General features: G+C 36.1%; 2 protein-coding genes across 2 annotated transcripts; both read left to right on the top strand.

Moving 5' to 3' along the window:
* Positions 1-8227: 8227 nt before the first annotated feature.
* Positions 8228-13508, top strand: LOC140171640 (heterogeneous nuclear ribonucleoprotein D-like-A). Its single transcript, XM_072194930.1, has 5 exons — positions 8228-8346; positions 10260-10300; positions 10880-11008; positions 11600-11767; positions 13358-13508. Exons 3-5 carry the CDS (start codon positions 10907-10909, stop codon positions 13490-13492), a joined length of 405 nt encoding a protein of 134 aa, XP_072051031.1. The 5' UTR covers positions 8228-8346; positions 10260-10300; positions 10880-10906; the 3' UTR covers positions 13493-13508.
* Positions 13509-13692: 184 nt separating this feature from the next.
* Positions 13693-20018, top strand: LOC140170952 (uncharacterized). The gene is made up of 5 exons (XM_072194146.1): positions 13693-13715; positions 13895-14004; positions 16909-17268; positions 18027-18123; positions 18808-20018. The coding sequence occupies exons 1-4, from the start codon at positions 13693-13695 to the stop codon at positions 18104-18106; spliced, it is 573 nt and encodes a 190-aa protein (XP_072050247.1). The 3' UTR covers positions 18107-18123; positions 18808-20018.
* Positions 20019-20506: the final 488 nt, after the last annotated feature.

A 20506-nucleotide genomic window follows, 5' to 3' on the forward strand; every position in this document is an offset into this window, starting at 1 on the left:
CAGATGTCAAATTTGGAGATAATCTTGTCACTGATTAAATTGATAACCAGGCAGGTTTGCTTCACCCCATAAGAACTGCTCTGGTGAGGCTTCCTCTTTAAGGGATACTAATACCCATTCCATTTTTTCTTCTTTGCATTTTGTGAAGTAATGAGAAAAAATGGACAAAGTGGTATGCAAAATAAAGGGCAAATCTTCTCTTTCTATTGCATTGGTGGCATCGGTATCAAAACTATCAATGTAGCTTACATGCTTAAGCCAAAAAGACCCTTAACTGAAAGCATGCATTCACTGGGAGGTGGTCTTAGTGCATAAAAGCCGCCCCCAATATTCAGGGAGTCTTGGGATTTATTCAACGCCCAAAATGTTACAGGTGTGTGGCCAGATCGACAGCTTAAGTCCTTATTTTCCACATAAAAACTGGGATTTTGGTATCAGAAGAAGACTCATTACCCTAGTAACACCTGGAATATGTGTTTGTATAGATTGTGTGAACAAAAACCGTGGCAGAAAAGTTGAACCACTTGAAGTACTGGGGTACAAGTATATATACAGGGGTATATATATATTATAGGCCTACTTTCTTAGCTTGACATACAGAGTGAGTAAAAAAAAAGTGCAATAGAGCAAAGAAGATAGAGCAAAATAATACCAGTAATCAATCAGTAAGAACCAAGTTGAACTTTACCATTATTGAAAATTTCCATAAATGCCACACGCAATGGTCACCTTCTGGGAAAAAATGAAGTGACTCGCTACTACCGTTTAATTTTTATGAGTCCTTTTGCTGTGATACCCAATTTCATTATTGAAATGCACGGTAAAGGCACCAGCTCTGAAACCGACTTTAACTAAAATAAGGTTGTTTGTGCGTTATTTTAAATTTTTTTCTGTTCAAACAAGTCTAACATTTTAAGTCCTTCATACCTCACTCGACTCCAACTACAGTTTTTTTAAAAATCCCAATGTGTCCAACTTCCTGGATATTTTGTAATACACTCCACTTCAATTTGCGCACATTTCATTTCGACATTTTGAAACACCCGCCTAGTATGTTTTTGATAGAGAATAAACATCTTTAAAGTAAAGGGGGAATGAAAATAACAAATAATGTTTCTTCTCCTTAAACAAGACCAAGGGCAATAACACTCCATTTTATTATTTCAATGCCAATGAGGTTAAGAAAATGGCAGTTGTTCCAAATGTACCTTACACAGAGTGGGCTGACATTCCAATTTTTATTTGTCTCTTGGACAAACATCAAAATTGGGTATCGCTATAAAATGTCTCATAAAAACAAAACGGTAAATGCTAATTCCTTGAATTTTTCACACCAGGTCACTAATGGATTTCCATTATAAAATGTTTTAAAACCTAAAAGGTTCAACTCACTTCTTAAATAATAAAAATCCCTTTAAAAGGGATGTACCGGCAAAAGGATGAATTACAATGAGTAACATTAGATTTCGTTTTTAAAATATAAATATTCAGTAAAAATTATTTTTAAGTGTAAAGATTATGGTTGTATTTTGAGCCAAATTCCATTTGTTGCTATTCTCTCAAAATCAGTCTTTACATTGTTACATAAATTTGAAATAAGATGAAATAAATTCCAAACATTTAATAACATTTAGCACCAAATGTGATCATTTGGTACCAAATGCGATCATTTGATGTGATCCCTTCTACATCCTTAAGAATTTCGGAAGCTAATTCATTAGCGATTTTGCCCAATAGTTTATGTATTCTTCTCTCACTTACGTCAAAACTGTCTATATTGTGATTGCACAAATGAAACTTGTCAAAGCAAACAACATTCGCATCTTTTAGTATAGATTAATTTATAACAATCTAGTTTTGAAAATTTAAACACACAAAATATTAAACACTATATCAAGAATAATTATTTTTGGAATATATATATAAACAACAAATATATTATAGGCCTACACATAATGAAACCCAAAGCTATTGTATTAATTTGGTTAGCATGGTTAAAGACTAGTGATATACGTATAGGAACATAATTCGTTACATCTGCATTAAAGCTCCATTTTTCTGATTTATATCATCATTATTATAGACCAAAATATATGAAGTTAATCAACTTATCCAAAAGAAGGTAATTGTTTATCATGTGTGCAAATAGGTTTTGATAGCAGACTTTTGATTAAGGGCATAACATTACACCCTCTTCTATCATTTCATCTAATTATTATCCTGTGAAACTCCTATTAAAATGTAGAACCAATTGTCCTGCCAATTATTCTCTCCCACCAATTACCAATTAATTTTCATGTGTAAGTTTTCTGGAATAGATGTGTAATGACATCAAAACAGTTTCATTAACTTATAGCAAGATGGCTGCTAGATAACCTTGACCCTGCTTGAAAAGCACTATGAGCACAGACTGACACACAGATATTGGAACTTGTACTGAGTATTATATTGTCCCCTGTGCTTTATACTCTAATAAGGTCAACATGCATGGTAAGAGGACCAGCGAATTTGCCAAATTTTCAATTTAGAAAGGAAGTTCCTAAAATATACACTGATTTTACCTTAGTAATGCAAAATCAACACAAAACTTCTGTTGTCTTCACACACCAATTTTGGTATTTCTATTTGCCTTGACAACTTGATAATTTTTTGACAATATGTTCTGTTTTGTTCATACACTATCTAATAGAAAGTTAGAAACAACAACAAACTTGAGCCAATTAATAAGTACCGGCCAGCTGTGGCTGGCCGGTACAAAAATGGATTCGTTTCTCTATTGCACTTTTTTTTACTCGCCCTGTATATCACCGATCATTATGCTTCCCTGTTTTCTTATGTAGATCTTGCTTCTCATATCATGATCAAAAGCGCTATGATAAAAATTGGGAAACATTGTTTAATTTTGAGGTCAAATGTATTAAAGGTCTAGCTAAGCTAAGCTAAGTAGGCATATCACCTCAAAAATAAATGCAGCAGAAATACATTATTTAATGTTTCTACACGAATGAGCTTTATTAAAGCATCAAAAGTCAAAAAACGGAATTGAAATCGGTCAATGCATTGTGATGTAGTGTCAATTTTAAGATGCTCGTAAATGGAATTAAAACCTGCCACAAATGGCTATAATGACAAAATTGGCACATTTCGAGATTTTGAAGGTTTATTTGGACGCTTGCTTGAAAAAGCAGCGTTAATTTAAGTATCACAGGTTAAATGCCTATCTTTCCTAACTTCGTTAAAGAAAACAAAATTAAAAAATCTATCATTGAATAGTTATAATAAATTAACCAAATATACTATTTTAGCAAATTCAGCCAATCTGCAGATAAATTAAAGGTGAACAAATGACTAAGTTCAGCTAATTAATATGCAAAATCGATGCCAATAGAAAACCGTACATGATATCATGGTGCGGTTTTTTTTGCACACATATGTATACAAAGTTATTTCAATTGATAACAAAAAATACACAAAAAGTAATTAATTATGCAAATTCGCTAATTACAGGTAATTATGTATTCATGATATTTTAATGTAAATTAGGCATGAGTAATTTTGGATTTTTTTCAATATTTAATGAAAGTCTATTCATTCACCATAAATATGTCAAGTATGATCCTGTTAAGATGTTGAATAAAGAAATTGCCGTTAATTACTTAAATATAATACAAAACATACAAAGTTTGACATTTTGACGATGTCTGAATAGAATTTTCATTTTTTTCTGTAAACATGGTATGTGTCACCATTGCTCAAAGCCAAATCCGAAAAGTAAAATCATAATTCATTTGCAATGAGACTTTAAATGAACATTTTGTTATCTGGATTAACATGGGATGACAAATGGTAAAAGGCACAGCCATTCCCACTGTACCGCGTATACAAAAATAGTATGGCCTTGGATACACACAATGGCTTAGAGCTATTGTGGTTTGGAAAATTACTCCCTAAAAATATCTTTGATATAATGTTTTGTTTCAACTAGTTTTAGGGAAGTGCTTCATTCGTTGTCGACGGAAATAATTTACATGCTAAGAAAGATTAGTATTTCAGCTAAATGGTGGTAGGTCCCTTTATTTCCATAGGCCTATTTTTTACTGATTTATGAGCGATCTTCAAAAATCCATAAAACAGGCAGTAGCTCTTAAACAAAACAATTTTTAATTTTTGGGGACCCGATGGTAGCCTCGGAAAGGCTTCACACACCATATATCAAAAATTCAAACAATTTGGATTAATGAAGCATATGAGGAAATTCATTTATCGACATGGATGTTTTCTAAAATTGGCCAACTTTGAAGCGCGCGCTTTTCAATTCACTGATATGCTTGCATGCACAGTGTAGCAGAATTATTGTGCAGCCACTGTGACATACCTAATATAAGCTATATAGATGAGTTGACCTCAATGTTTATCAACAAATGCCGGGGACTGGTATATCTTTATGCTTGAGTGAACCCCGTGCAACCACTACAATGTTCAATAGTCTTATTGAGATGTGGCGGGAGTTTTAAAAACACGAGCCCTGAACAAAATATGATGCGCGCGCATACTGCCAGGCAAAAAACAATGGAAATTGTGATGATGCGTTCGCATATTACCAGGCATTGACGTCAGAAGTCAACTTATCTATAGGCCTATTTTAAACAAATTAAGCGCCCGAGTTCGGTCGTGGAACCAGTTTGACACTCGCACCCCATTTTTGCTTTTTGGTGTTAGAAGAAAGCCCCACATTTTACAGAAGAGAGTTCAAACTTCTCTCAGAACATGCAGATCATGAACAAAATGAGGTGGGGGGGGGCAAATTTTGGCAAGCCGGGGGGCGATTTGTGGCACATATTCACGGGGCACATTTTAAAGCCATGTACGATCTTAGAATATGAAATTGATTAATTTTTTTCAAACCTGATTTTTTTGCATATGTGTAATGTTTATACACATGTCCCGACTTGCGTGACCTAAATGGAATCGGCAAAATTTGTTGTGTTTGTAGGTCAACAGAGCAAAGTTCGACATATTATCATAATTCAAAAATTATGATAATCGTAACTTTCAAAATCACCAATTTTCACAGAATCGTTCAAATCTGGACGATGTGGAATTCTTAATACAAAAGCGAGGTATCAAACTTTTGTTTATATCAATGTTCTTATCCAGTCAAGATAGTGTGGACTTTTTGTTTGGTAAATGTCTCATTTCAGACAAACCATAGTGATGTGCTAATTGGGGCCAGGGGTTACTAACCCTAACCCCCGTGACCCCTGACCCTATTAGCATATCGTGGTGGTCTGTCTTTTTGCGGTAGCTTATACATGTAGCATGGCTTTAAACAAGACTATAATCATTTGTTTTACTTATTTTAATTGAATGATTTCCAGATTTGATTTTAGTTTTGTGAAAAAGTTTTTGAATAGTGAGAAATTCAATTTTATGAATTGAATGGCATTTTACTGCATGAGCTGCAAACCCTCTGAAATAACTATAAAAAAAAATAATGAATTGATATGTCCTCCCATAGAACTGCGTGTTAAATGGCCAAAATAACCAGTGGGGTTTCTTTCATTTTACCTTGTTATTTAAACCTAAAATGGACAGCAACCCTTCTTGTCGTCAGTTAGGGCCTATTACTAATATTATTTCAACATGTTGAATAAAGAATAACAAAATCAAAATTTGACGAAAATCGTACCAACATCAACAATTCAAAATAAGTAACAACATCAGTGATAAATGAAAGTTGCTGTTCAAATTGAACTTGTAGGCCTAAGGGTCTTTGGGAGCCTTTAGATCAAAATGAAAAATAAGGAGTCTTCGTGCCCGGGGTCTTCGTGTGACAGAGCATGTGTTCGTAAAAAATATGGGGTCTTTGGGTGACAGCGCGGCGATGCTGAAAAAGGGGTCTTAACAGCCCTACATAGGCCTACGCGTCACCTCCAAAGTTGGAGTGTCCTCCCCCGGAAACCGGAATATGACCCCGGTCCCCGCACTCCGTGCATCCGCGGGTAGGCCTATTCATGCTTGTCGGTGAACTTTAAAAACACCCCCTTTTGCATCTCATTTCGCGAAGTTTTTAGGGGAAAAACACCCCTTTTTTTTAGCGATTTCGAGAATTATTTGCCCTTCGACAATACCCCTATTTTCGCTAAAACGCGAACGATATTTCTAAGGGACCGTTCATTATTTATAGGGGAGGGGGGGCCGGGAGGATTTCAAAATTGAGTTCATAAAGTTACACAACCCCCCCTATTAGCAGCATCTAAAATTACATAACCCCCTATTGCCGCCAAAAAAAATACGTAACCCCCCCACATCGAGAAATACACTTTGCTGGTATACCATGGCCGGATTCACCTTTTGATGGCCCCTGGGCATGGCAACATGATTGCCACCTCTGGCTCTTCGTATAGAAGATACCACTCTCCCCACAGTTGTAATCAGTTTTTTTCCAAGCTGTCCCCAGAAAATATGCTATTTCAATGCTAAAATTCAATGAGAGATGTATCGGAGTCACCGAACCAGGGAGTCCAGGGACCAGGGGGCAAAATTTCTAAATCGTCCCACTGATCTGCTACTAAAAGAACATTACTTGGACAAGTGCGCTCGAAGCGCGCGAAAAAAACACTAAAATGAACAAAATTGAGGACAATATGTGCCCTAAAATCATTCCAAAAGATGATGCATATAGGGCTTTCACAACTTTTGGTTAATTTAGTCCCAGTATTTTGATCCAGTATACAAGTTTTATGCTTTTTCCGGCACCAGAGGAGCTGCCCTAACACTCATATTTATGATTTACATTATAGAATGGATGGAATTATAACTATCATTTTTGAGATTCGTGTTCAAGTTCAAGATGAAAAAAAAAAACACCAGAATTTACAAAGGCATGTCTTGCAGATCTAATCACAGAATGGTTTCTCTGAGATAAATGCGCGCAGCAATTTGGCATTTTGATACTAACAAAATGGGGTTAATTTAGGGTCTAAAATAGACCAAAAGGAAGATGCAAATCATAAGTTTTGTCACAATACTCGTACATCTGTCGACTGAGCAGGGGAGGGAACCGACTTGCCACCCTGCTGATGAACAGTGGCGTAGATTTCTTTTTGACATGAGGTGGTTGGAAAAAATTTCTTGAAGTATTATGTGAATCCAGCACCTTTTGGTGAGAGAATAAGTTCATGACACAAATGCTTGCGAAGCGCACAAAAATGTTGCCATATTGAAGCTAAACTCAAAATACAGTGCAGAAATAAATTCGCGCGAAGCGCGCAAAAATTGAGATTTTTGTGGCTAAAATGGCCAAATATGAGGTAAATATTGTAGTGAATCATAATCATAGTGAATAATTTAATATTAAATTTCACCTGACCCCCCTATCAGGAAAAATAAAATCACATAACCCCCCTGTTTGTTAAAGTGAAAATCACATAGCCCCCCCTACATTTTTCCCGGCCCCCCCTCCCCTGTAAATAATGAGCGGTCCCTAACATACCCTTTTCTGACAGAAACACGTAGGCTGCTCCATGAAAATACCCTTTTTTCAATTTCACGAACACGTGGTTTGAAAAAACACCCCTTTTTTTGTGTGTTTCGCGAATCGCATTTCTTCATCTGAAAACACCCCCTATTTCGCGAAATTTTCGACGAGCATGAATACCCATGGATGCACGGAGTGCGGGGACCGGGAATATGACCACCGCCACTGTTAGCTACTGTTGAAGCTTGTTGAAAACCGCATGGTCCGACTGATTTGATTTTGAAGTTTTCCCATTTTTTGATAGTCTTATCCCAGACTGCATGTGGCTCAAACACAAGTGACAGAAACCAGCTATGAAAGAGACTAAACAGCCGCCCGACATACCTTGAATAATAAATAAAGTTTATCTCCGCTTTAAAAAAAATAGTGCAATCTATTTGGCCGGCAGCAATTTTTATCGAAGTATACTAAATTCTAAAAACTATTTCAACCAAATTTTATTTACTAATATTTTGTTTTGATGTATAAATAAATAAACGAATACCTTGATGGAAAGCTGTTTTATTTCGCAAGTCAGGTTTTAAAACCAGCAGCATGGTCAGCACGTGTATTGATATTTAAAATTCATGACTGCATATTAAACATGTGACTCATATGGTACGCGTGCTTACGGAATTGGCCAATCAGCGATAACTTCTTTGTGCATCGGGTACTCGACGGCGATAGTTCCAATGTAAAATCTTTACAGGGCTACAATGAAAGGAAACCAGCATAGATAATTGTTTCCCCCATTTATCGCAATTATTTCGCTCTTTCTCTACTTTCCGCTGCTACAGAACAGACATGGCTGGAGAACTTGAACAAAAGTGAGTACATTTATGTTGTTTTTGTACGGTTATGATTCTATATATTAGAAAATATTTCTACGAGTATTAAGGACACATATCTGAAGATTATTTTGGTTCAAATTTTATTCGCTTTTGTCAATTATTTGACCGGGAATTTAGCCAAAATATTTTGCAAATCGAAAGCGTCACTTGCCTTTGTTTGACTGCGTGGGCCATGCCCTTATGTTAATGCTGTTTGAGCACGTGCTCAGCCTCGTAAACGTTTTTTGTGTGTGTAAAATATACTTGATTTTCCACATTCCATTATGTGTTCGATATTGTGTACATGGAGCTATGAATTTGAAAATGTGATTAAACATAAATTTATATGAACTCTAGCTAGTCCAAACTATAGTATTATGGCGTCATTGTAGGTTTATTTGTAATATTTCATGGGAAATTAATCATTTGGCGATGACGATGTCTGCCGATCTTTGCCCTCGCTAGGCATGTAGGGACTAAATTCATGAATTATTACTTTTGCATTATTAACATGGTTAAACGTTTGCCAAACACTTTGAGTCAAGGTTTAATGTATTGGAAGGAGGGCAAGGATTCGATAAATCGGGGAAATTATCATGGGGTAAAAAACAAGGTGAAGACCAGTTAAATTTACTAGTACATCCCCTAAAAGTACATACACGTGCATGAGTACAAGCATGCAAGGAACGTGCACGTTTTCTTCTGTTCATTCATGGTCAGCGGTTCCGAATTTTGTTGAGTCATTGTTTAATACGTGCATGCGTGGTGTGAGTATAGGTACTCGCACCTAGTCAGCACTACGATTTCCACTGGCCTTCTCCGTAACACATGAACAAAGCATTTTATAAGTTATTCACCTTCCCTCATTATTTTAGGCCAAGTAAAATGAAAAACCACGTTTCATGTCCGACACAAATTTTTAAACTAGTAGTTTTCGCCAGAATGCATGAATGAGATTTTCTGAAAAATTAAAATGCAATGACAAATTCAACCTTTGTTTCGTTACAATCATGTAGTACGAGCTTTATACCATCAAAAGATTGATTTATTTAGGTCCGTAACCCGATTGACGACATCATCCCCCTGATTTTTTTCATTGTTTTTGGTATCGCACACAAGATCCTTTTTTCACTCATTATTATCCTGAAATTTGACGCTCCATGTCGATGTTTTTCCTTAGAAATCGGAATTCATTTTTTGTTACTTATTTTACTTGGCCTATAAAGTTTATCACTGAAAACAAAAGGACTCAGTCTAAGCAAAAAAATTATGGAATCATGTGAAGATAACAAATCGAGTCATTTAAATTATAATTTCTCGGGCTAACTTGCATAGTTTATTTCCGATCCTCGCATATATTAATTTGTGTTTCGCATTGTCTTACGCCCTGCCAGGGTGAAGCATATAGGCCGCCTCCTTCATTATTTAATATATAATTGGCCGCTGAGACACAATGAGAGTTATCATGGGGACTTAAATTGAGATTGCCCGAGTACCTACTGTGAACTCGGGTTGTACAGTGGTAAAGCTCTGGACTGGTAATCCAGCGACCGGGGTTCAATCCCCGCGGAGTCCTGATTTTTTTCTCTCACAATATTTTCATATGCCAGTTTGCTCGAGCCCCAATCACATCATTTAAATTATAATTTCTCGGCTTGCATCGCTTATTTCCACAAGATATATTAATTTGTGTTTCGCATTGTCTTACGCCCTGCCAGGGTGAAGCATATAGGCCAGCCTCCTTCTTCATAATTTAAAAACTTGTTTAGCAATTTGGTTGGGAAAGATGTTATACCAGAAACATGGAAATTTTAATTTTTTTAACCAGTTTTCCAATGTCGGTGTTCTTTTATAATCTTGCAGAGGCCATGAAATGGAAAGCTGACTTTTTCCCCTTTGTTTATTTTCAGGAAACTCTTCATCGGGGCCCTCAGCCCAGAAACAACAGAAGGTAAGTTAAAAGGACTAAATTCGCCCAAGGGACCCTTGCAATTTTGCATTCAATATGTGACGCGATCAAGGACACGAGTCTAGATCTCGCTATCGATTTTGAGATTGGCAAAGAATGTGTTAAAATTTATTTTTATTTTCAGCAATTATTGATAAATTGATGTATTAAACTTAGCAAAGAAAAGTGGTATAAACAGGGGTTTCAGTTTCTGAAAGCTCTAAATGTTGTCTTTATTCTAGAAACATGTAAAAATGCTCAAAGTTGGGAACCTTTGGCTACTAAGGAAACTAATTTCCAAGTAAGCTGCCGAAAAAAACCCTCTAAATGTTTTAGTTAAAGCACTCCCATTGTTTTGAAGATTTTGAAGAACACAGCAGGGTGACTGGACACAAAATATTTTGCCCAGCCTACCCTGTAGGTTTACAAAGTTTTCATAATAATAAATCTGATGGACTGATATGAATACAGGTATTTCCCAGTACTGTGTATCGGGTTTTTCCGATTTTTACTTTTGAATTTTATCTTAATTCACAAGATTGAAGAATGTTTATTCATTTTGTTTCTTTATTCTCTGTACAGAGAGCTTACAAAGCTATTTTGCCAAATATGGCAGTGTGGAGCATTGCAACCTTAAAATGGACAAATTTACGCTGGAGGTCCAAATGTTATGGCTTTGTGACATTTACTGATGATCAGGTAGTTGATCAGGTGAGTGAAACTGAATTCTATTGTTTTTTAGTGCATTGGCTGGATAAAACCTATTTTAAGAATTTACCACAAGGTTTTGGTTCTTGTCCCTTCCCAATTTTTTTTGGACTTGGGAATGATTACGATTTATACGAAAACTTCATGCACATAGTTTATTAGAGAACACCAAGTCTTTTTGTGGTACTCTAGGAATTTATGATCATTTATCCCTCCGAATATAACATTAAAAAAAAAAGAGACCTCATCCTTACACATTGGAAAATACTGAAAACTACTCCCCTAAAGTTTTGGTTTTGAGAACCAAAACATTTATTTTATATGGCCTAAACCATTTAGTTATTATACTTTGTGCTAAACTCGTGAATGTGATGTTATTTTTTTTAATTCAAATTTCCCATAATTGATGTTTTTAAACCATTGCAAGCTTGTTTAAAGAATTTCATGGTAAAAATGAAAAGGCCCACAATAGGGACTCGGTCTCATGGATTTGCAATGTTCCATGAATGAAATATGTATAAAGATTAGTCAAGCAGGATGAAAAAACATGCACACATTTAATGTTAATAATATCATTTATTTTAATCTTGACAGGTGCTAAATGAAGGTGACCACTCAATAGATGGGAAGACTGTTGATGCCAAGAGAGCGACAAAACAAAAAAGTTACGACCCACCCAAACCTAAGAAAGTATTTGTCGGAGGCGTACCAAATGACATCTCAGAAGAAGAAATGAAAGCACACTTCCAACAATTCGGAGAGGTAAGAGTTTTAAATTGAAATCAATCGAGCAACTACAATGCTACTCGAGAACTCTAGCTTCAAATTTGCACATAGTAGTTGGCATTCAATTCTAGGTGTTGCCATCTTTTTTTTGTCGGGCAGCGTAGACATTTTTTGCAATGGATGTTATTTATTCTGTTAAGCAAGCCTTGAAATAAGCAAACTGGAACCAGGAGCAATTTGTTTTTGAAATAGTAAATCCTTTTCTGCATAAGCAATACAGCATACAGCACTATTGCATCAAGTGAAAAATTAGAACCAGGAGCAATTTGTTTCAGAAAATTGCTCCTGGTTCATGTTAATTTAACAAGGACCAGGAGCAATTGGTGGCTTTACGAGAGCAAAAACCCCGGTTGTGGTCAAAAACATTAACTTTACAAATTGGAATTAAGGAAAAAAATACCTTTTGCTTTTTGTTTGACAACAATCGGAGCTTACATTCAAAAGTTATATTCAAAAATGTAACTTCGTGAGGCAAATTTTTTGAAATTAATTCTTATGTATTTTATTGTTTTCTCAAGCTGCGATATTTAAAGTTTTTCCATTTAAAAATTTAATATCTCAAAAAATAATCAAGATTTTGACCTCATCTTCACAATCATTTGTGATAATTCAATTCTTTTCTAAATCAAAATAAAAGGAAAACAGTGTTTCTAAAATATAAAAAAATCCTAAAAACAGTGTTTCTAGACTAAAATTCATTGCCGATATCTCGAAAACATTTTTTCGCGAACGTATGTCCACACGGTGCGCAATATCTCAAAAAGTATTTGAGGTATGGACTTCAAATTTGAACTGAGTGTCGCTGATATGCAGGGCTATAATTATAAATAAGACTAGAAGTTTTTAATTCCAAGCTTGGGAACTATGTTGTTGCTATGGCAGCATCAAAATAGCATACAGCAATAATTATTAAATTTTGAATTTGACCTATTACCTCCCGGTAGACCCTAAAGACATCACATGATTATCATAATTCTAGTTCAGATTCGAGTCCTGCCTATGAAGAACACATTTTCAAAATTCCATTTCTATTGATAAAATACTTTTTGAGATATCATGTTCCAAAGGTCTCTACCTTTAAATTCACCAAATCCAATATGGCGGCCGTTACCATGGCAACGGGTGATATGACCAACAATCAAGAGTATTGGATTTGAATAAAAATTGTTTAAGGTATTATACATGCCACCTAGTTTTGGGAAGTTCCATTCACAAAGTTAACCCATACAAGCTTTAGATTCCAGATCACCCAAACCGGGGGGATTCCACCTTAACAACACAACATATCAACATGATTGAAAGGGTACAGAGCTCTACAGGAATTTTTGTCCTGGAACATGCAAAACTTTTGGAAATTTTAGAATATCTGAACGCCATGGTTGCATACCTTATCATAACTAAAATCATTTGATCAACATTGACCCGAAGGTTGTGGTTCAGTGATTTATATTTCCGAAGTGAGATGAAAGATCAATGGGTTTGAATACTCTTGTGTTGGTTATCTTTGGCGACTAGGGTAGTAACGGACTATGACGGCATGCTAATTTTGCTTTTCTTATTTTCCAGATCCAAGAAGTTGTATTCCCAGTTGATCCAGAATCAAGGAAAAGGCGAGGCTTTGCCTTTGTTGAATTTGTTGGTGACGATGCTGTTGATATGGCATGTGGAAATCAAATCAAACCATTGGTAGTCAGAAAATAAGAAAAAAAACATTTTTTTTGTGCCAGTACCACTAGTAAAGTTAAAATGCATTCATAATAGTCCTTTGTAATAGATGGAACATAAATCTTAATACTAGGAAGATGCCAAGTAGCATCGCTCGTAAAAGTGGGAAATGTTGGTGTTTGGAGGAAATTGTCTTTTTATGTACAAAAAAGGCAAGTAGTAAACAAGGTCATGTCATGCTTTGGACCAAACTACTTGCGTAACATACATTCTGTTCTTGCAAGGCTGCATCCTAACAAACTTGGTTAAATGGAGAACAAAACGGAGGAGCAGCTCAACATGAGTTAAGGGCAAAATGTTTTATGGTACATAATTGTAAATTTCGGCTTTTAAAATGTTAATTGTCAACTGAAATGGCTATTAGTATTATTAAACAAGATGCAATCATTTTATTCATAATTGTGTCATTTGTATTTTGCAGACTGCAATAGAAGTAAAGCCTGCTACACCAAGAGGAGATAGCGGGGAGAGAGGAGGCCGAGGTGGAAGTAAGTATCAAACCCCATACGTACATCCCTTGATTTCATTTTGTTATATAATCCAAGTCAACTAACAGACTCAGTTTCATGAAGATTACATTAACAGACCGGTTAACCTTTCTGGATTGTTTCAAACATTGAAAGAAGGAAAGCCTTTAATTTTCAGTTCCAGCTAATTCACTTTCAGGTCATACGTAGGGCTTATTACAGTTGAATAAAATGATTTGATTCCGATTCAATGCTTCACTATTAATGACCTGTCACCTTGATGCAGATTACATGTAAATTTCTCAACTGCTGTCTTGTGCAACTTTAAAAGTGTTTAATATGCAGGGCTCAACGATTTTTGTCTGGCAAAATCGGAGACTCGCCACTATGTTACAATACTGTAAAAGAAATTTTTTGCATTTTTCTAGTTCGTTTCAGGCTGCTCCTGCGAAATAACAATCTGCAAATATATTCCATTTATTTTTTTGTTTTTCCATTTTTATTGCCCTGTACTTGGGACTGGTGGGTGGAGAAAAGTTACAGAAAACCACCAGCCCCCTTCTTTATGACAGCCATACAATATTATAAACATATTCCATTTATAGGTTTGATTCATAATTGTCAAAGCGCGAAAATGTAGTGTGCAATTAAAAAGCAAGATCTTGCCGTTTGTTTTAATGGTGACTTAGTAGCTTGTATGATTTTTTTTTTCCCTTGTGTCGAAACGCTTTTCCCCACAATTTCTTGGCAAACAAAATCCGAAAGATTAGCTATTTGTTTCCAGTGCAGTTTTGTAATTTAAATATATGTCAAGTCGTTGTGCCCTGCAGATTAGCGTTACAAGGTATGTACAAGCTCGGTCAAAAAAAATATTGTGCTGTTAATGTGAAGTGTTTGTAGAAACTTGTTTGAGGATATATTGAATAATACTGAACACTGACCAAGAAGTGCTTCCTAGCATGATCTGCTTTCATATTGATTTGATGTAAATGTGGGAAATTTCCCCATTTCAGAAAATGGAATTTTGTTTCAGGAATGAATGAATCTTACAAGATGTATGTAAAAATTGTGAACATCATTGCAACTTCGAAACAGATTTGTAGATATTGAACGGTTACAAGGAACTGAAGTGAAGGCCTTAATCAATTTTAATGTTTTATTTTTTTAGCCTTGCTTAAGTTGAATTCTTTAAGATGAATATTATACATATTAGATTGTTTCATGTATTTCATACTAATTGCTTGTAATGCATTCACTCACATTTGATTTTAATTAAGAGGTTTAATTTCTGATTGATCATATAATTTGTGTACAAAATAATAAAGGTATTGATGCTCGAGAATTCATTAAAAGAAATGGAACAACAGGCGCTATATATTGAAATGGAATAAGCTCATCAATGCCTTTATACAAAGAATCAAATCGGTATTTATATTCATTGCTTTAAGGGAATTTGCATATTTAATGTTTAATTAAATGTACACATTATTCAAGAAGGGAGGGACTGTAAGTTGTCAACATTTGTCTTATAAGTTTCAGGCCAGGCCAAGTGATAAGTGTCAAGAGATACTTCAAATGAGAGCTTCAGATTTCAAGCCAGGTTCAAAGTTCAGTCAAGAGGTGGTTTTAACGTAAACCCTTTTCTCACTGATCCCAATACACTTAACTGCGACTATTGTTTTTCAGAGTGGGAATATGTCCGCCAATGCATTGTTCCTCTGCTGCTGCCTGAGTCTGCATAAAAGCGCCTTCGACTGGACAGTACACATGCTGCGACAACGCACCATCTGACTGGTCGTATGGACTTCGCCCTTGTCATCGCCGGAGGAACTCAGGTCGGATGCTTTGGCCACATTAAAGAAAATGATAATAAGTTATCATTAAAAGAGGCCATGAGAATAGTCAAGATTCATTCAGTCAAGTTCTGTTATATATTTTGAGTTCATACAACTGTCATTTTCTTTTAGCCCTACCAAGTTCAAGTTAAGTAAAGAGGAATAGGCGAGAGTAATCAACCATCAGTCATCAGAATTTTCAGTGTCCATTCAAGTTCAAGTGGTTTAACTTAAAAATACATGATGTATAGGTTTGTCTTCATATTATCGCATGCACTTACTTCATTTTTTCCTTCTGGCCAACAGTTCAAGTTAACAGTAAGAGGACCATTGCTTTGTTTGACGAGTCACTACTGCTTTGTTGAATATCTTCAATATAATTATTATGATAATGTAACAGTTATTCTTCCTTTCCTTTATTGTTGATGCTTTGAAACATTGCATTCTTGAAACTTAAACCGTTCATGTGCAGTATGCTATTTTGTCAACCGTTTTGACCTGGTTTGCTATTCATGAAGAGTTGAAGTACCAAGGTCTAACAACTGTTTCAATTATAGATTTCACTGAGAAAGGTTATTTATGATTAAAATGAAAGCCTGCTGCTAGTTGATTTAATGATAAATGATAAAAGTAAAGAACAATTCTTAAACCGGAATGACTCCTTCCTTTTTGACCCATTCAACTATGACACGATACACTTGCGTTGAAGTCATGATTATGAAATTGCATTTATTTATGCATCATGCTATCGGCCGATGTTAATCAAGTCTTTACAAATTGGATTTCAACAAATTCCAGATATTCTGGTGTTGCCCTGTGGCGACACTTAATTTTGTTTTTCAGCCCAACAAGATTAATATCTTGGAGGTTAATACGGTAATCAAATTCTGATATTCAGATTTTATTGTTGGGGTATTTGACAATACCTGTTCACCAAAACACTGACAAGAATTCAAATTCTATTAAAGCAGCTGTTCCTTTGAATCCTTTCGTAATTATCTTGCCAGTTGACGCAACAAGCCCATGCTTTCATTTATTAATCGCCATGCTAGTGTTATTGTTTTTAACACCATTCTGAATTCCCTTACAGGAGGTGGCCGTGGCGGAAGAGGTGGACGTGGTGGATGGGGCGGCGGATATGGTGGCGGCGGCGGATATGGTGGCGGCGGTGGATACGGTGGTGGCGGATATGGCGGTGGTGGATACGGAGGAAATGGCGGCTATGGTGGTGGCGGATATGGCAGTTATGGAGGAGGTGGTTATGGAGGAGGATCTAATGGGTACAATGACTACAATAGTGGAGGTGGATATGGTGGTGGTAGTAGTGGAGGATATGGTGGTGGCGGATACGGAAGTGGAGGTGGTGGATACGGAGGTGGCAGCGGTGGTGGCGGATATGGAGGCGGTGGATACGGAGGTGGCAGCAGCTACGGAGGAGGTGGAGATTATGGTAAGTTTATTTAGGCTCATCAACAAGGTTGTAGGGTGGCAATAAAACTTCATATTTTAAGCAAGATTCTGCCAATACTGTTCACATTGATAAATATGTAAAATGCACACGTTCATATCGGCCCACCATAGCTATTACCCTGGTCTCTAAATACGAAGCATCTGTTTAAGGGGGTACTACACCCTTGCCAAATTTTGTGCCTATTTTTGCATTTTTCTCAAAAATTATAGTGTATTGGTGACAAGTAAGATATGTATATTATAGGGGCACGGACTACAACTACTGCACTGGAAATTTTATTTCAGCACAGACAACAGTTGTGGAGTTCCAGTCAAAAATGAGGGAAAACCAATATTTGATCAATAAATCAATAACTACTTGACTTGAGTTGCTGAATTTTCAGTGCAGTAGTTGTAGTCCTTGCCCCTATAATATTCATATCTTACTTGTCACCAAAAATAGGCACAAAATTGGCCAGGGGTGTAGTACCCCCTTAATATAACTTAACAATTTAAATAAGAAATGCGAAAACTTCTACTTTCTTGAACAAGTCATGGATCGAGGTATGAAAGAAATTGCTCCTAATTGCTTGTTGAAATGTAAAGGAACATGAATTCAAAGGGATGCTATTAACTGCAGTCGTTTACTTACGCTATTTTTGTATCGCTTCATCATTGTTGGTGTGGCATAACCTCTGTAATGACTGCCGTTATGATTATTGCATGCAAGAGTTGACCTGATAATTTTGTTTTGTGTAGGTTCAGGAGGTGGCTATGGAAAAGCACCAAGGAGTGGAGGACGAGGCCGTGGCGGCGGTGGTGGCTACACACCATACTAACTTAACAAACATTCTTGGTAAGTGTACTTTGTGGAACTGTATTTTCTGTGGTGATAGTGAATATAATTTGGCATACTAAATTTTAAATATGGCCATGGAAATATGGGTACTTGTTTGGAATGTTTGTTAAGTTAGTACGTGTTACTGACGAGTAGGGTATCCCGGGCGGGGAGGATATTTTGCCAATTGTTGGGTTTGGGAATCGTGTTTGGTTGGTTTATTGTCTATTTTCCGAAGAATTTCTTGTGTGGAAAGTCTTTGTACTCATTGCATAGTTGCTGAAACGTAGATGCACTTGTATCAAAAAAAAATGGAAAGGAAAATAAGGGCGATTCCACAATTTTTGCTTTTAAACTATTAAAGATGGTGCTCGGACCCAGCGTATCATTGGATAATAAAATTAAGCAGCACTCTGATTCAACTTGGGCTAGCTACAACCCCCCCCGCTGCTGGGTTAACAAATTTTTGATTGGGTAGTTTTATAATTGGGGCGAATAAAGGAAATTTGATAGGGATAGCCACTCCGGGTTAGTATGCCCTGCTCGTCTGTAGTTGGTCCATGTACTTGGTGGAGCAGTGTTTTCTGGGGTGACCGATACAAAATGCACCATATTGCAAAAGTATGGAATGTGTCGGTTTACAAAATTGTGTTCAATTACCTTCTAATCTTGAATTCTGTTTATTTTTTTGTGTTTGTACAGGATACTAAACCTGAATCAACTGGGATATGCAGTGTACTGACACCCTTGCTGTAACTGAACTAGAGTGTGGACATTAAAACATCAAATACTCTTGACCAGTTGAACAATTTGCCAGCTTTGTCGGGTTCATTGCTCTGTACAAATTTTACTGTTGTAAAATATTATTGAAAAACCACCATAGGGATAAGTATCCCTTTTCTTGGCATGGGTAGGAATGGTGTTCGAACATGTTTGGGACTCCAATGCCATCTACCCGTTTTGTCCACCAAGTATCCTCCTTCCTACACTGGAACGCAAACATTTCAAAGCAAAATGGATGCAAATTCAATTTACACACTGCCATTGCTGCGTTTTGAAAACTGAAATTGCATTACTGTGGGAGAGCATTCCAATTATTGTTTCACTTGAATCGATGTGTGTGTACCTACTGGTCCAGGGAACAACGGATTTGCCTTCAATAATTAGTGTGCTACGTTTAACATGTTGGTAGTTTTGAGCATGATTCAAGTGAAAATGCTAGGAAATTTTGAGTAAAAGTTATGTAATTTGAAGTTTGACAATACCAGTTGAGAGTTGTTATCTTCGTACACGTCTCCCACATGTGGAATAGATTTTTGAGGAAGTATTATGTGGATATTGTTTTCTGTGATAAAATGTTTCTTGTAGTTTTAAAAGCACTTCTTTTTAATGTTTGTGTACGCAATTGTTGTATATTTAAATATTGTAGTAGTTAAGAAAACAAGTACAAATGCTATTTTTTCATAAATTTCGGCAATGTTTGGACTAAAGAACAACATGCAAATTCCAATACACAAGTTTTATATTGGCATGGAAGTTCATCCAAGTTGTTGGTGGATTACATTAAGAAGCTGAACTTTTGAGGTCACAATGGGCAGTTAAGTAGGTACACATTTTTTGTGCTTGGGATTGTTCACGACATTGACGGGTACAATTAAATTACTTTATGCCTGTATCATACTAGGCAGTCGCAATTTTTTTAGTGGGGTACAACAATGAAGATGATGCTTCGCTTTGTTGCGATTGCTGATTATGATTTGGGCATAAAGCCATGTGTGATGCAAAAAGTTAAGCTTTCTAGTTGCTTCCATTCAAGTTAACATTATGATTATTGTGGTCTCGAGAAATATGAAGTATTGTATGTTTTGTATTAATCATTGCTGAAAAAATTAAAATGTGTTGTGGACGATGAATTGAGTGTTTTGATTTACATTCTTCTTCCCGGAAAACAAAAAGCCCCAAGAATGGCCGATGCATTGCGCCCTGATTTGGTAAAATGATCTAACTTGAAATTTAAATCGCTGTTTCGAGAAAAAGAGCTTTAAAGTTTGAACACTTGCCCTTTTTCTTTTTGAATAAAATAAATTATTAAACAGATCCAATGTCTTAGAAAATATAAAAATCTCATTATTTATTGGCATGGTGATTTGAGGATGTCACCAATGGAAAGAGCGCCCTCATTTTACCCATCATATGGATTTATCTCAAAATGTCCAAATTTCAAGTTAGATCGTTTTACCAAATCAGGGCCGATGGTCAAAAATTCGGAATGATGCGGTCAAATAAAATAGACTTGCCGTTGGTTGGGAGTGCAGAATCGATCTAGGGTGCCTTTTGATCATTTCGGGCGCTTTCGGCTCTCGCCATTGGTTTTTTCCAGGCAATTTGAAAAACAAAGACC

The sequence above is a fragment of the Amphiura filiformis genome, chromosome 15, assembly GCF_039555335.1.
Source record: "Amphiura filiformis chromosome 15, Afil_fr2py, whole genome shotgun sequence".
NCBI lineage: Eukaryota > Metazoa > Echinodermata > Ophiuroidea > Amphilepidida > Amphiuridae > Amphiura > Amphiura filiformis.